This window comes from Phyllostomus hastatus, unplaced genomic scaffold (assembly GCF_019186645.2).
Source record: "Phyllostomus hastatus isolate PE091 unplaced genomic scaffold, TTU_PhHast_1.1 phas_scaffold_28, whole genome shotgun sequence".
NCBI classification, from domain to species: domain Eukaryota; kingdom Metazoa; phylum Chordata; class Mammalia; order Chiroptera; family Phyllostomidae; genus Phyllostomus; species Phyllostomus hastatus.
Genome location: NW_025334022.1, coordinates 6,123,291 through 6,137,522, shown reverse-complemented (window position 1 = coordinate 6,137,522; position 14,232 = coordinate 6,123,291). Strand labels below are relative to the sequence as shown.

Here is a 14,232-nt window from a genome sequence, read left to right as displayed (position 1 = left end):
TCATGTTTTTAAATGGCATATGATGCAGCACATATTATTTGAAATAGACTACTCAACATATTGAAATATAATAAGGACATAGAAGCAATCGATACAATATTCAATAGTTTTTAATTCAACAAATGACATTTAAGTTACTTATTATTCATACAAGCTCATCCTTAAAATTCTTAAGGCCTATTAACAGTAATAAGTATCTACAGATGAGCTTTATCTTATATCCAGTTATTTAAAACAGCAATTTTGAAGAAGCAAGCATCTGCATGTTTAAAAACTACTGCTAATAGCCTAGGTGACTCTACAAACAACTTCGTTTCAGTGACAAGTACAAAAGAACTCAAATTCATGGGAGTTTTTATTCAAATACTAGTCTGAGTTTTATGAAAGCTTGTTTGAATTAGTGAGTTTCTCATTAAAATGAGAGAATGTAAAGTTGTGTGTGAAAAATAATCTTCCAAATTACTTAGAACCAACTTCCTAAAAGTAATGCCTAAAGAGGTAGTAAAAGAACAAAAATTTGATCAAATTAACCAGGTCTACTTTGTTGATATATTACAGCTCAGTTATGAGGGGTGCCTAAAATAAGCCAATCTGCTCCCAAGGTCACATCTGAATCTCAAGGAAAGAGTACAATTCTCAACTATAGATTTGGTTCCAAAACCTTTTATTTCATATTACTGTCCCTACTTACACAGGTTCTATTCCACAAACACTGACAAAATTGGGACAAGGCAGGCACATTACTGCAGTTGCACACAAGCAAATCCAGCACCTTTATAAAAGTTCCTATATTTAATCTTTGTTAACTAAATTTCTGTTCAAGCCAAAAGAAAAAAAAGGGCTACATTAGAGGTTTCCTAAATATTATCTAGCACCACAGCCTATAGAGAGCAAAGAGCAATCACACAATTCCTATAAACAGAATTAATTGTCAACAAGTAGCAAAGACTACTGGAAAGAAAAACCAAAAATGATCTTACACATGGCATTTTTATATGAATTACCTAGAACACTGTGAAATGTGACCAGCAGGGGGAAGCAAAGGGCAATTTTTCTAGCCCCCCCCAAACAATGCCATACTTTGCATTCTTATGATACTACATATACCTCACACTTATATTTAAAACATGAAAAAGACTGCTATGAAATATGTACAAGCTCAGACGGATATAGTTGAATACAATCAACTATTTTATACTTTTTGGCGTAAGTCCTAAAATTATAATTTCAAGCAAAAGGCTGGCAAGAGAAATCTTTGTGACAGAAAAGCTTATGATTATTACATTTAGTTCATTATCTTACTCATGAGTTGTTCAATTTCATTCATTTCAGCAAAGTTATGGGAGCCAAGCGGGTCCTGGAACTTGATTCAATTTTCCACCTGATTGTGATACAGCTTGACTTTACACAGTATTGCCATTTAGTTACATACGCAATGATAAACTATTGAAATCAAATTCTCCTCCAGCCCTGGCTTGTGTGGCTCAGTGGGTTGAGCACCATCCTGAGAACCAAAAAGTCACCAGTTCAAATACCAGTCAGGGTATATGCTTGGGTTGTGGGTCAGGTCCTCACTTGGGGTAGGGCAGAGGCAAGTGATCCATGTTTCTCTCTCACATCAATGTTTATCTCCCTTTTTCTCCCTTTATTCCCCTCTCTCTAAGAAATAAAGTCTTTAAAAAAAATAGCCCTGGCTGGTGTAGTTCAGTGGATTGAACACAGATTGTGAAGCAAAGGGTCGATGGTTCAATTCCCAGTCAGGGCACATGCCTGGGTTGTGGGCCAGGTCCCCAGTGGGGGGGGTCACATGAGAGGCAACCACACATTGATGCTTCTCTCCCTCTTTCTCCCTCCTTCCCCATCTTTCTAAAAATAAATAAATAAATAAAATTTTAAAAATAATAAAATCCTATTTCACTAATACATTGAGAATTACTAAGAACAGCAGCCTACTGGCTGAATTATTTTTTGAAATACTACATTTAAAGGAAAAAATCAGGATGTGTATCAATAAAATCCTGGTAGCCTGATGATATTAATATAAAAGGCATGCTATATTAGTAATACCATAATTAAGAAACTATCATTAAGGGAAAAACCATTAAGTCACTGTCTTTACAGTTCTAATAGGCAACTGTTATTTAAATAACTTTACGGTATTCAGATTTGACTATAAGAATGTTCTTGAGGAAAAATAGTTTTTCAAAATCAATTTTTAAGTGACATTACTACTTCTATTTTGAAAGTAAAATGGACCCTAAGCAGTTAATTTAAAAAATTAATGATCATAGCCTGGTTAGGAAAATAGGTGTGCTTGTGCATTTATGATAGGAGTATAAACTAGTCCAGTTTTTCTGGGGAAATAGGATTTGGCAACATAGGAAAAGCCTTGAAAATATACATTTTCTTTGTCTCAGAAATTCCATTTTTTAGAGGCTCATACTAAAAAAAATTATTGCATAAGAAATATCTAAGGATGCAAGATATGTGTCATTATTTGTTTACAGTCAGGGAAAAAGTTAAACTCATCCAAAAACAGGAACTCGAGTGGATATGCTTATACTGGAATACTATTTAGTTACTAAAAATTATAATGCAATCAGTATCTACTGGCTTAGACAGATTATCAGTGAGGTTGATAGGTAAAGTATATACACCAGAAAGCAATGCTACCACCCAAACATAATGACTGCCAAGTGATTTTTAATTCCCCCTTTATAATCTTCTATATTGTCTAATATTTATAGTAAATATTGGTAACTGACAATCAGAAAAGTGATACTTTTATTTTTATGTATTTATTGTACTATACTTTATATTTTTTCTTTTACATATTTTACTGATTATACTGTTACAGTTTTCCCAATTTTCCCCCCTTTGTCTGCTCCACCCATCACCCCCACTTCCTTCAGGCAGTCCCCACACCATTGTCCATGTCCACGGGTCATGTATATAAGGTTCTTTGGCTACTCCATTTTCTATACTGGACTTTACATCCCCATGGATATTCTATGACCACCAATTTGTACTTCTTTGCTTTGTTTTTGTTTTTTTCTCCCCCACCCTCCTGGCATTCTCCCCACCTTAGTTCATGTCCATGGGGTGTACATATAAGGTCTTTGGCTTCTCCATTTTTTATACTATTTTTAATTCCTTGGTTGTTGGACTTCAATGCAGTTTGATATCCTAGCAGTTCTGGTTGTTTTATTGTTTTTAAATTGGTTGTTATCCTTCTTTTAGTTATGCAAGGAAGTGAAGCATTTCCACCTATGCCTCCACCTTGGCCAGAACCAACTGAGGTCCAATCTGTACTTCTTAATCCCCTTACCTCTTCACCCATTCTCCCCACACCCTTTCCCATATGGCAACTATCAAAACGCTCTCCGTATCTATGATTCTATCTCTGTTCTTCTTGTCTGCTTAGTTTGCTTTTAGACTCGTTTGTTGACAGGTATGTGTTTACTGCCATTTTATTATTCGTACTTTTGATCTTTTTCTTAAAGAAGTTCCTTCAACATTTCGTGTAATAATGGTTTGGTGATGATGACTCCTTTAGCTTTATCTTGTTTGGGAAGCACTATATCTGCCCTTTGATTCTAAATCATAGCTTTGCTGAGTAGAGCAATCTTGGCTGTAGGTCCATGTTTTTCTTCATTTTGAATATTTCTTGCCAATCCCTTCTTGCCTGCAAAGTTTCTTTTGAAAAATCAGCTGACAGTCTTATGGGAACTCCCCTGAAGTTAACTAATTGCTTTTCACTTGCTGCTTTTAAGATTCTCTCTTTACCTTTAACCTTTGGCATTTTAATTATGATGTGTCTTGGAGTGAGCCTCTTTGCATCCATCTTGTTTTGGACTCTCTGTACTTCCTGGACTTGCATGTCTATTTCCTTCACCAAATTAGGGAAGTTTTCTTCCATTATGTTTTCAAATAGATTTCTAATTTCTTGCTCTTTCTCTCCTTCTGGCACCCCTATAACATGAATGTTGGATATACCTGAAGTTGTCCCAGAGGCTCTTTACACTGTACCCTTTTTTAGATTCTTTTTTCTTCTTGGTGCTCTGATTGTCTTTTTGTTTCATTATGTTCCATATCATTGATTTGATTCTCGGCTTCATCCACTCTGCTGTTGATTCCCTGTAAATTGTTCTTTATTTCCATTAGTGTATCATTCATTTCTGACTGGATCTTTTTTTTTTATGCTACTGAGGTTCTCACTAAATTCCTTGAGCATCCTTATAACCAGTGTTTTGACTGTGCATCTGATAGATTGATTGCTTATCTCCATTTTGTTTAGTTCTTTTATTGGAGTTTTGATCTGTTCTTTCATTTGGGCCATGTTTCTTTATCTCCTTGTTTTGGCAACCTCCCTTTGTTTCTATGTATTAGGTAGAGCTGCTATGACTCCCTGTCTGGTAACATGTCCTAATGTAGTAGGTGTCCTGTAGGGCCCAATGGCACAGCCTCCTCTATTACCCAAGCTGGATACTCAACATGCATCCTCTGTGTGGGCTGAGTGCACCCTCCTCTTCTGGTTAAACTCTGATTGCTGTTCGCAGGTCAACTAGAAGGATTTATCCAGGACAGTCAGCTGCAGGAACTGGCTGTTGACTACTGACGACCAATCTCTGCCCTCCATGGAGGATCACCTGTGCAGGGGTGGTGTGATGGTGCTCTGATGTGGTCTGTAGCTGTCCACTAGGTGTGTGGGCTCTGGAGTTTCCTGGGTGGTGCAGGCCAAGGTCAGCCCCAACATGAGTTTAACCTGGGGCCACCCAGAATGAGCTACAAAGCAATCTGCAGATGGCTGTTACTTGTGCTGGAGCCAAACTGTGTTCCAAAGTTGTCTACTGCTAGTGCTAGGCCTAGGGTTGCTTAGCCAATTGTATGGGGCTTAGGGACTTGAGGAGTCTGGTTGTTGCTTGTTTGAAAGGATTTAGGAGAATGTGAAGCCTGAGCACAGACCAGCTATTCATATGGAAAAACCATTGTTAACAGCTTGGGTGAGCTATAAATTGGATGGTTTGGAGCCTCAGGTATTCCCTAGAGCACAGCAAACTCTGTCAGCCAGGTTGATGGAAACTCAGATATGGTGCCTGGTGCTCTGTGAGGCAATGGCTCAGAAAAGGAACAATGGCCTCTGCCAACATTTCTGTCTGGGAGAAAACTGACTCCCAGCTCTCGTCCTGATGCCAGACACTTCAGTTCCTCCCTGCATGCTGCTGGTGCCTTTCAAGCTGCCACCCTGGTGCTGGAGCTCAAAGGGAGTGAGTTTGAATAAATCAGAGTGTAAGCCCTTATAGGCACTTCTTAGAATCCAGTAGTTCTTTTCACCCACTCAAACCCCACTGGTTTTTACAGCCAGAAGATATGGGGGCTTATCTTTTTGAAACTGGATCCCTCAGCTGAGGGCCCTGGTGTGGGGTTGGCTCTCCTTGCTCCAGTGATATCCCTCCCTAACTTTTATCTACCACACCTAGATGAGGGACCCTTTCTGCATCTCTACCCCTCCTACAAGTCTGGATGGATGTGGTTTCTTAAATTCTGTAGTTGCCAGAGTTCCATTCAACTCGATTTCTGACAGTTCTGATTGATGGTTGTTCTGTAGTTTAGTTGTAATTTTGATGTGGTTGTGTGAGCAGGTGAGCCATGTTTACCAACACCTCCATTTTTAATGAAGATACTATTACTTTTTAGGAGGGAAAGCTACACATTAAAACTAGGCTAACAGCTTCCAATTAGACATGAAGGTGAACACAGTTCATGTCTGCTCCCCTAGAAAATAACTTAAAAGCTTTAAAATAATTTAAAAAATTAAAAATGCATTAACCACAAGGAAAACAAACTGAAACAAAAAGAAAGAGGACACTGGGTAAGCAAGTTCAACAAAATTTTAGAAGACCAAAAGCAAACGGACTAGCAGTCACTGATTGGGAACCAAGGGAACTAATAGCCAACTGGCAACAAGGATTAAACCTAGCTCCTGAGATTGTATCTCTGAATACAGGCAGAGATGAGCAGCATACTGCTCAGATGACAGTTGTTCTTTATCCTGCTCTTCCCCAACCAGGCTGGAGACACATTTACTTTTTGGTAAAATTGAACTAGGGACTCTGGACCCAAGGACATAGGTACAGTAGAGGGAGGGGCTAAAGGTGGCAACAGAAGGATTCAGTGAGATTAAGACTCAATTACTCCACCCACAGCCCTTTCCAATTTCATCTATTTGGCTACCACAGTACTGGCAGTCAGGCTAATAACCTATCTTTGGAGAAATGGAATGACCCAAGACACTGACATTTGAGTAACTTTTCTGTGAAGCCCAATAAAATTTACAAACAAGTTTTCAATACCTCATTGTCAAATGTGAATGGACATACAAGGATCAGCATACATGAGAGGCCATGACCAAAGCAAGCAGACAGTGGAACTTGGAGAAAACAGTCAATAACAAAAGAAAATATCATAGGAGGAATCCCTTTAAAATCCTCAGAGGAGTAAGAGATGACATATTGACTGCATCCATGAAAGAATAAGACAATGTTATTGAAAGAACACTGAGAAAATAGGAAAGAGCTCTGGAAAATAAAATTCTGAGATTGTAAATTCAAAAGACAGAAGATGATAAAGATGAAGGCACTGCCAGAGTACAAACAAAAAGAATGATATAGAAATCAAAAGAAAAAAAAAACAAACAAAACCATAAAATTAGAGGACTAAAGGCTAGAGGTCCTACATCCAGATAAAAATAGTCCCATATAAAAACACAAATACAGAATTTGGAGAGGAAAACTGAAAGAAGAGCAAACAAACTAAAAAGGATATACAGATATTTCCTAGAACTGAAGGGCAGAGACTGCTAGAATGAAGGACTCCACACCAAGTGATGTGATGTGGAATGTTTATATATGATAAACATAAACAATAAAAGATCCACACAAGGACACATCATTATAAACTATCAGAACAAAGATGGACCATTCCAAATACAGGCTAGATGACCACTTAGCAGGGATGTTGTTACATTCAATAAATAACTAGATAGGTTATTCTACTATATAACATGTAAGAATCCCTCCAATATGGAAATTCATTATATATATTTAAGAAACAGGTTTTCCAACCATGTATTTTATTATTAAAACAAAACAAATAAATAGACATCTTGAAAAACCCAGTGCACAAAACACCATTAAATGATTTTAAGGTACTAAAAGTCAAGCAATTTCTTACTTACTAGCATTAGCAGCTTCTCTAATTTCTTTCAGTATTTCAGCTTCCATGGCAGGGTTATTGCAGATATCAACCCAAGTTCCTTCCACCCCTTTCTGTTGTGCCAAAAGTGTCAACCTTTTCTGATTAGGAACCACAAAACTAATCACATAGGACTGGTCACTAAAAAATTAGAAAATGAAACAAAATAGAAATTAAAACACTGAGAACAAGTATTCCTAAAATCCAATGAAATAGTAAATTACAAAATAACTCCAAATATACATGTTATAGTTTCATTAAGTAAAACAGTCCATAGTACTGACATAAAGACAGATAATATAGACCAGTGAAACAGAATAGAGAGCCCAGAGAAAATCCCTTGCATATACTGTCAAATGATCTTCAACAAGGGTGCAACAACCACTCAATGGGGAAAGGACAGTCTCTTCAACAAATGGTGTTGAGAGAACTAGATATCCACATGAAAAGGAATAAAGTTGGACCTTTACCTTATATCACAAATGAAAATTAATCAAAGACCTAAACATGTAAGAGTTAAAATTATAAAATGCCTAGAAGAAAACACAAGGGAATAGATTCATGACATTGGATTTGACAATGCTTTCTTGGCTATGACACCAAAGCATAGGCAATAACAACAAAAACATAGATAAATGAGAATACAACAATTTTTCAAAAAATTTTGTGTGTCAACACAGTCAACAGAGAGTGAAAAGTCAATCTATGGCATTGAAGAAAATATTTGTGAATCATGTATCTGAGAAGGGGGTAGAATATGTAAAAATGCCTATAACTCAATAACAACAAAATAACCCAATTATAAAGTGGACAAAGACCTGAAATAAAACTCCTAGAATAAAACAGAGGATAAGGTACTTGATACGGGTGCTGGAAAAAAAAATTGGATTTGATGTAAAAAGCAAAGGCAAAAAAACAAAAATAAAGAAGTGGGTCTATATCTAACTAAAAACCTCTGCATAGCAAAGGAAACCTTCAACAAAATGAAAAAGCAACCTATAGAATGGGCAAAAATATTTGAAAGTTACATATCTATCTGAATAGGGGTTCATACCCAAAATATATAAAGAACTCATAAAACTCAATGGCAGAAACAAAACAAAATATGATCTGATTTTTAAATGGGTGGTTGCTGGGGTTGGGGAGGGGGTTAAAAGGGGACTAAAATAGTAATAGAAAAAATATGATAAAGATTATATATTTAAATATATGTAAACCTTTTTCCCAAGAAGATATACAAACGATCAATAGGCACATGAAAAACTGCTTAACAGCTTAACACGGCTAATCATCGGGGAAAGAAATGCAAATCAAAACCACAAGGAGATATCTCACACCTGCTATAGCTATTATCAAAAAGAGAAGATATAAATTGAAGAAGAAAAAAAAACCCTAGAAGATAACAAATGCTGACTAGGGTGTGGAGAAAAGGGAACCCTCATAACCTGTTGGTGGGGACACAGATTGGTTTAACCACTATGGGAAACAGTATGGAGGTTCCTCAAAAAATTTAAACAGGGCTACCATATCATCCAGAAATCTGACTCCTCAGTATATATCCAAAGGAAATGAAAACAGGGTATTGAAGAGATATCTTTACTCTCATGTTCATTGGAGCATTAATCACTACAGCCAAAATATAGAAATAACCTAAGTATCCATCAACAGAAGAATAGATAAAGATGTGATAAACACATACCGGAGTATTACTTGCCATGAGAAAGAAGGAAATGGTGCCATTTGAAACAACATGGATATACCATGAGGGTATATGCTAAGTGACATAAACCAGGCAAAGACAAATGTTGCATGGTAACACTGAAGTGTGGATCTTTTTTTTAAAAAAAACATCAAGCTCAAAAAAAGACAGTAGAAAATATGTTGCCAGGGACTGGGTGTAGAGAAAATAGGGAGAAGCTGGCAAAAGGATACAATCTTTCAACTATAAGATGAATGGGTTTGAGGATCTAATGTAAAACATGATGACTACAGTTGATAACATCATATTGTATAACTGAAAATAAGAAAAAAATTAATGGACAAAGGACATGATTAGACACTTCTCCAGAGGTGATATACAGATGGCCAAAAAGCATAGAAAACAGTGCTCAATTAACTAATCATTAAGGGAGAGAGATATCCTCTCACACTCATTATGATGAGTACTATAAAAAATAGATACAAGTGTTGGTGAGGATATGGAGAAATGAGAATCATTGTCTATTGCTGGTGGAAAGGTAAAAATGGTGCTGCTATTATGAAAGAAACACTATGGGAGTGCCTCAAAATATGGAAGCAGAACTACTGTATGATTCAGCAATCCCACATCTGGGTATACAAGGTCTGTCCAGAGGGTATCCACCCACAGAATACAAAAAAATAGAGACATTTATTGAAGAAGATACAAGATACAAGAAACATTGTACATAGGACTGTAATGCCTCAGTGCCCTTCAAAGTAGGCACATCGGGACCTCACAGAGTTCTCCCAATGCCACCACCTGCCCCACCATATTTTCCTGAATCTCATTGATGGTCTGAAATCTCTTCCCTTTCAAAGGTGATTTTAGTTTGGGGAAAAGTCAGAAGTTACACGGTGCCAAGTCTGGGCTATAGGGTGGCTGAGTCACCTGGGTGATAACACTGTGCACGAAACATGATGAATGAGCAGGTGCATTGTCATGATGCAGCAGCCAATCACCAGCTTCCCATAGCTATGGACTTCTGAATCATCCGAATAGTTTTGATGGAGGAATGTGCAAGCTTAATGCAAAATTTTATGCAGATTCATTGCTCTAGTCACTCATTCTGAATGTGGTGGCCACACAGTACACATTCTAACTCAACGGCGTCTACCGCCCCCACTGACTAGTACAGTGAAGTCATCATTGTTCACACATGTGCATTCCAGTCCACTCTCCTTGGCTGCCAGGTTACATCAATGTCCTGCAAACCATTGTTGTTATATTAACAATGGCTGGACTTTTTTCTGGACAGACCTCGTGTATCTGAAACAACTGAGTAGGATCTTGAAGAGATACTCGCATATCCATGTTCACAACAGTATATTTACAATAGTCAAAGAGGTGAAAGCAACCCAAGTTGTCCATTGATGGGTGATGGCTAACAAAATTTCATCCCCATACATACAGTGCAATATAATTAAGCCTTAAAAGGAAATGAAATTCTGACACATGCTACAATATAGATGAATCTGAGGACATTATGCTAAGTGAAATGCACCAGTCACAAAAAGATAAATACTGTATGATTCTATTTATATGTGGTATCTAGAACAGTCCAATTCATAGAAACAGGAAGTAGAATGGCCAGGAGCTGTGCAGAAAGGAAAATGAGGATTATTTAATGGATACAGAGTTTTAGTTTTTGAAGATGAAAAGTTCTGTAGATAAGTTGCAGAACAGTGTGAATATACTTAACATTACACTGTACACTGAACTGTACATTTAGTAATGGTTAAGATGCTAAATTTTGCCTTGTGTTTTTTTAGAATTTTTTAAAATATATATCAATGGTACTTTTATTAATTTTTATTTTCACTTATTTTTAGAGAGAGAGAGAAGAAAGGTAGGGGAGAGAGAGAAAAACATTGGTTTTGTTGGTCCACTTAGTTATGCATTCATTGGTTGATTCTTGTATGTGCTCTAACTAGGGATCGAATCTACAACCCTGGCACAAAGGGACAACATTCTAAACAAGGGCCTAGAATTAAATTTTTAAAGGAAGTAATCAAGCCCATAAAAATAAACTATATTAAACTACAAAGAAAATGGTTTAATCTATCAGGTTTTTTATTTAAAAAACTTGTACTAGCTGTGTACCTTCTTGGAAAAATTACTTACCTGCTAAGTCTCAGTTGTTATGAAAATTAAATGAAATAAGTTTTGTGGCATAACTATGTTTTTAACACCACATAGTATGGGTCTAACAAGTTAAAATGTCTGGATTATCTCAAATAATATTCAAGCTGTTGAATCCAAAAACTTTTCAGAAATGTATAACATTTCACAACTCTGATAAAAATTTGATGTTTCCCTTATGATTATACATAATCAAAAATTTCCCAATTATCCTTTTACTTCAAGTATATAAAAAACATATATAACTTTTAAAATTACCTTTTGGCAAAAGCACAGATATTGTCAATAAGTGGACAGTTCTTCAATGCAGCTTCTACTTTCCCAAGAGACACATATTCCCCTGCTTGTAACTTCACCAGATCTTTCTTACGATCTGTAAGTCATGAAGAATGATGCTAAGTTATCCTTAGTCCATTGTATTAAGGTCTGTACAATTCTGATTTTCTTTCAATCTCATTGCCTTCATCCTTATTTACAAAGATACTTCTTCTAAAATATTATAATACTTAATGCTTGCGCATACATATCAGTTAAGAAATTGCCTAGTTAAAATGCGGAAGTATTAGCTAAAATGTTACACACTGTACCAAAAGCTTTAGTATCTTATCATCTTAAACATTATAATGAAGTTAATAGAAGGAACAGAACTTTGTAGCATTAGACTTCAATGGTAGCTCTGCCAGTTATGTGATCCTAGGCATATCAGTGGAGGGACCTCTGCAACCCTCAATTTTATCAGAGGTAATGAAGCCTACCTTATACAAGCATGTAGTACAATGTCTGGCATAGAGAACATGGTCAATGAATGGTAGCTCCCCATTTTCCATATGTGACATTATCTTGTTAAAATGACAATGCTCTAAGAATGTGAAGGCACAGGATGGCATGGCATAAATATCAGGTTGCTTTATGACCTTTGTGTGAGTGTTGACTTGCCTATCCGTAGCCTGGGAACCCAACTCTACATGCCAACAGAAAAAAATTTGATTCCAGTGCAATTAAGGGTCAAGAAAGAGGGTGGGGTTATTGGTTCTACATTGAACCATGTTTTCTGGAAACTTCCCCAGAAATCTTTAACTATATTCCGGTCAGATATGGTTTCAGAGATAGACTTAAATGGATCAGCAGAAATATGACTGAGGAAATTTTATGGCTTTCCGTATCAGCTGGTCACCTTTTTAACTTTTGCCTGATTAAAATGAATAGCATAAGGGCCATTTAGAGTGCCTTTTTGAACTCACAAGTCTATTTCAGTAGGCTCAAAAAGGACAGTGCCAAATAAAATGATATTCTCAGAAGAACAGATTAATGTTGAGGATTGATATTATAATTTTCTAAGGTTCAGAGCTAATTAGAGCCATATAAATGGCCACTAGGGAAAATACATCCACACTGCCTCTTGGGTGGGGAGGTAGAGGGTGAGGAAGGACTATAATAGGGAATGTTACCATAAATGGTTATACAGAACCACATGCAGTTGACCAAAAAAACCCCTCTTCTGAGCACTTTTTGTTTTCTTGTTACCCATCTGCTATTTTCCTGCTCATCCTCCCCATGCTTCATGCTGACGCTGCTACCACTTACTTAGATGCAAGCAGTGTCCTGCTCTAAACATTTTCCATGTATCATCTCATTTAATGCTAACAAAAGCCATACCAGGTCAGTGTTCGTGTCCTTATTTTACAGATGAAGAAGCACAGACATAAGTTAAATAACTTGCCCAAAGTTTAAACTAATGGAACCATCAACACTAGTAATGACTTAACCAATATTACCTTTCATATATGTTGAACTTACAAAAGTAAAGAAAACCTCAAAAAAGGAAATGTACTGACCGATAATCTGTAAACACCCATCAGGATGGAATTCTCCAATGTCACCAGTGCAGAACCACCTTTGGCCATTTTCATCCACAGAATAATCCTCTGCTGTTTTCTCTTCATTTTTAAAATACCCCATAGAGATATTCTGTCCACCAATTACAATTTCACCTCTGGGGTTTGGCTTATCGTGAATTGTATAACCACCTGGAAGTCATTAGAGCAAATTAGTTGAGCAGATTAAATGAGATGGTAGTCACATTAATGCTTAAAGCTCCTCTGCAAATACTTTCCTGTTGGCCAAATTAAACATCATTTTACAGTAGAACATTAGTTTGTATCTACTCAGATTTATGTAATGATAGTGGGTGACTGTGATTTCAAGAGTACCAGGCTCAATGATAATCACTAACCACTATGCACCCCAAACCTTCCCATGACCATAAAATTTCACACTTAGAGTATCATTAAAGTTTTAGATTCATAGAGCTCAGTTAAGGTAAATAGCTCCCAAGAACGGTAACACTGGAAGCTACTATAAGTAAATTAATAATAGGTTGATAGCAATGCATTTCAGATTTTTTCTAAGCAGGTTTTAATCAAAGGGAACACAGAGTAAGTACCTACCAAAGGCAACACCATTAAATAAGAAAGGGAGGCTATGGAAAACAGGAAGAAAATTTTATTTTCTTCATTTTGCCTATGGCTAGTCATGACTTTAAAAATTAAAACATCAAATTAACTAATAATAACTATTGAAATATTTATTTGTTAAAGATTTTATTTATTTATTTTTAAAGAGAGGGGAAGGGAGGAAGAAAGAGAGGGAGAGAAACATCGATTGGCTACCTCTCACATGTCCCCCAACTGGGGACCTGGCCCACAACCCAGGCATGTGCCCTAACCAGGCATCAAACCAGTGACCTTTTGTTTCACAGGCCAGTGTTCAATCCACTGAGCCACACCAGCCAGGGCAACTATTAAAATATTTAATCACTATTCATTACGTGTTCATTACTGAATGAATAAAGCTTACTTTAAGAAAAATATATAAAACTCTGAATTTATAAACTTATACACTAATTAGATTTTACATCATAAAAAGGATTGTAAGCACTATTCCCTTCAGCTGTGAGATGCTCTTTAAATTGAAAACTGCCCTGACTGGTGTGACTCAGTGGACTGAGTTCCAGCCTGCAAACCAAAGGGCTGATTCCCAGTCAGGGCACATGCCTGGGTTGTGGGCCATGTCACCAGCTGGGGGCAAGCAAGAAGCAA

At 36.8% G+C, this 14,232-nt stretch overlaps 1 protein-coding gene across 10 annotated transcripts in view; it reads right to left on the bottom strand.

Moving 5' to 3' along the window:
• ACSL4 (acyl-CoA synthetase long chain family member 4) overlaps positions 1 to 14,232 on the bottom strand; it is a 96,357-nt gene that overhangs the window by 3,515 nt on the left and 78,610 nt on the right. For all 10 annotated transcript variants that reach the window (XM_045817535.1, XM_045817536.1, XM_045817538.1 and 7 more), the window contains 3 exons: positions 12,970 to 13,161; positions 11,393 to 11,507; positions 7,238 to 7,395 (listed from right to left, as the gene is read on the bottom strand). In XM_045817535.1, coding sequence (XP_045673491.1) covers positions 7,238 to 7,395; positions 11,393 to 11,507; positions 12,970 to 13,161 — 465 coding nt within the window. The remainder of the gene's footprint in view (positions 1 to 7,237; positions 7,396 to 11,392; positions 11,508 to 12,969; positions 13,162 to 14,232) is intronic.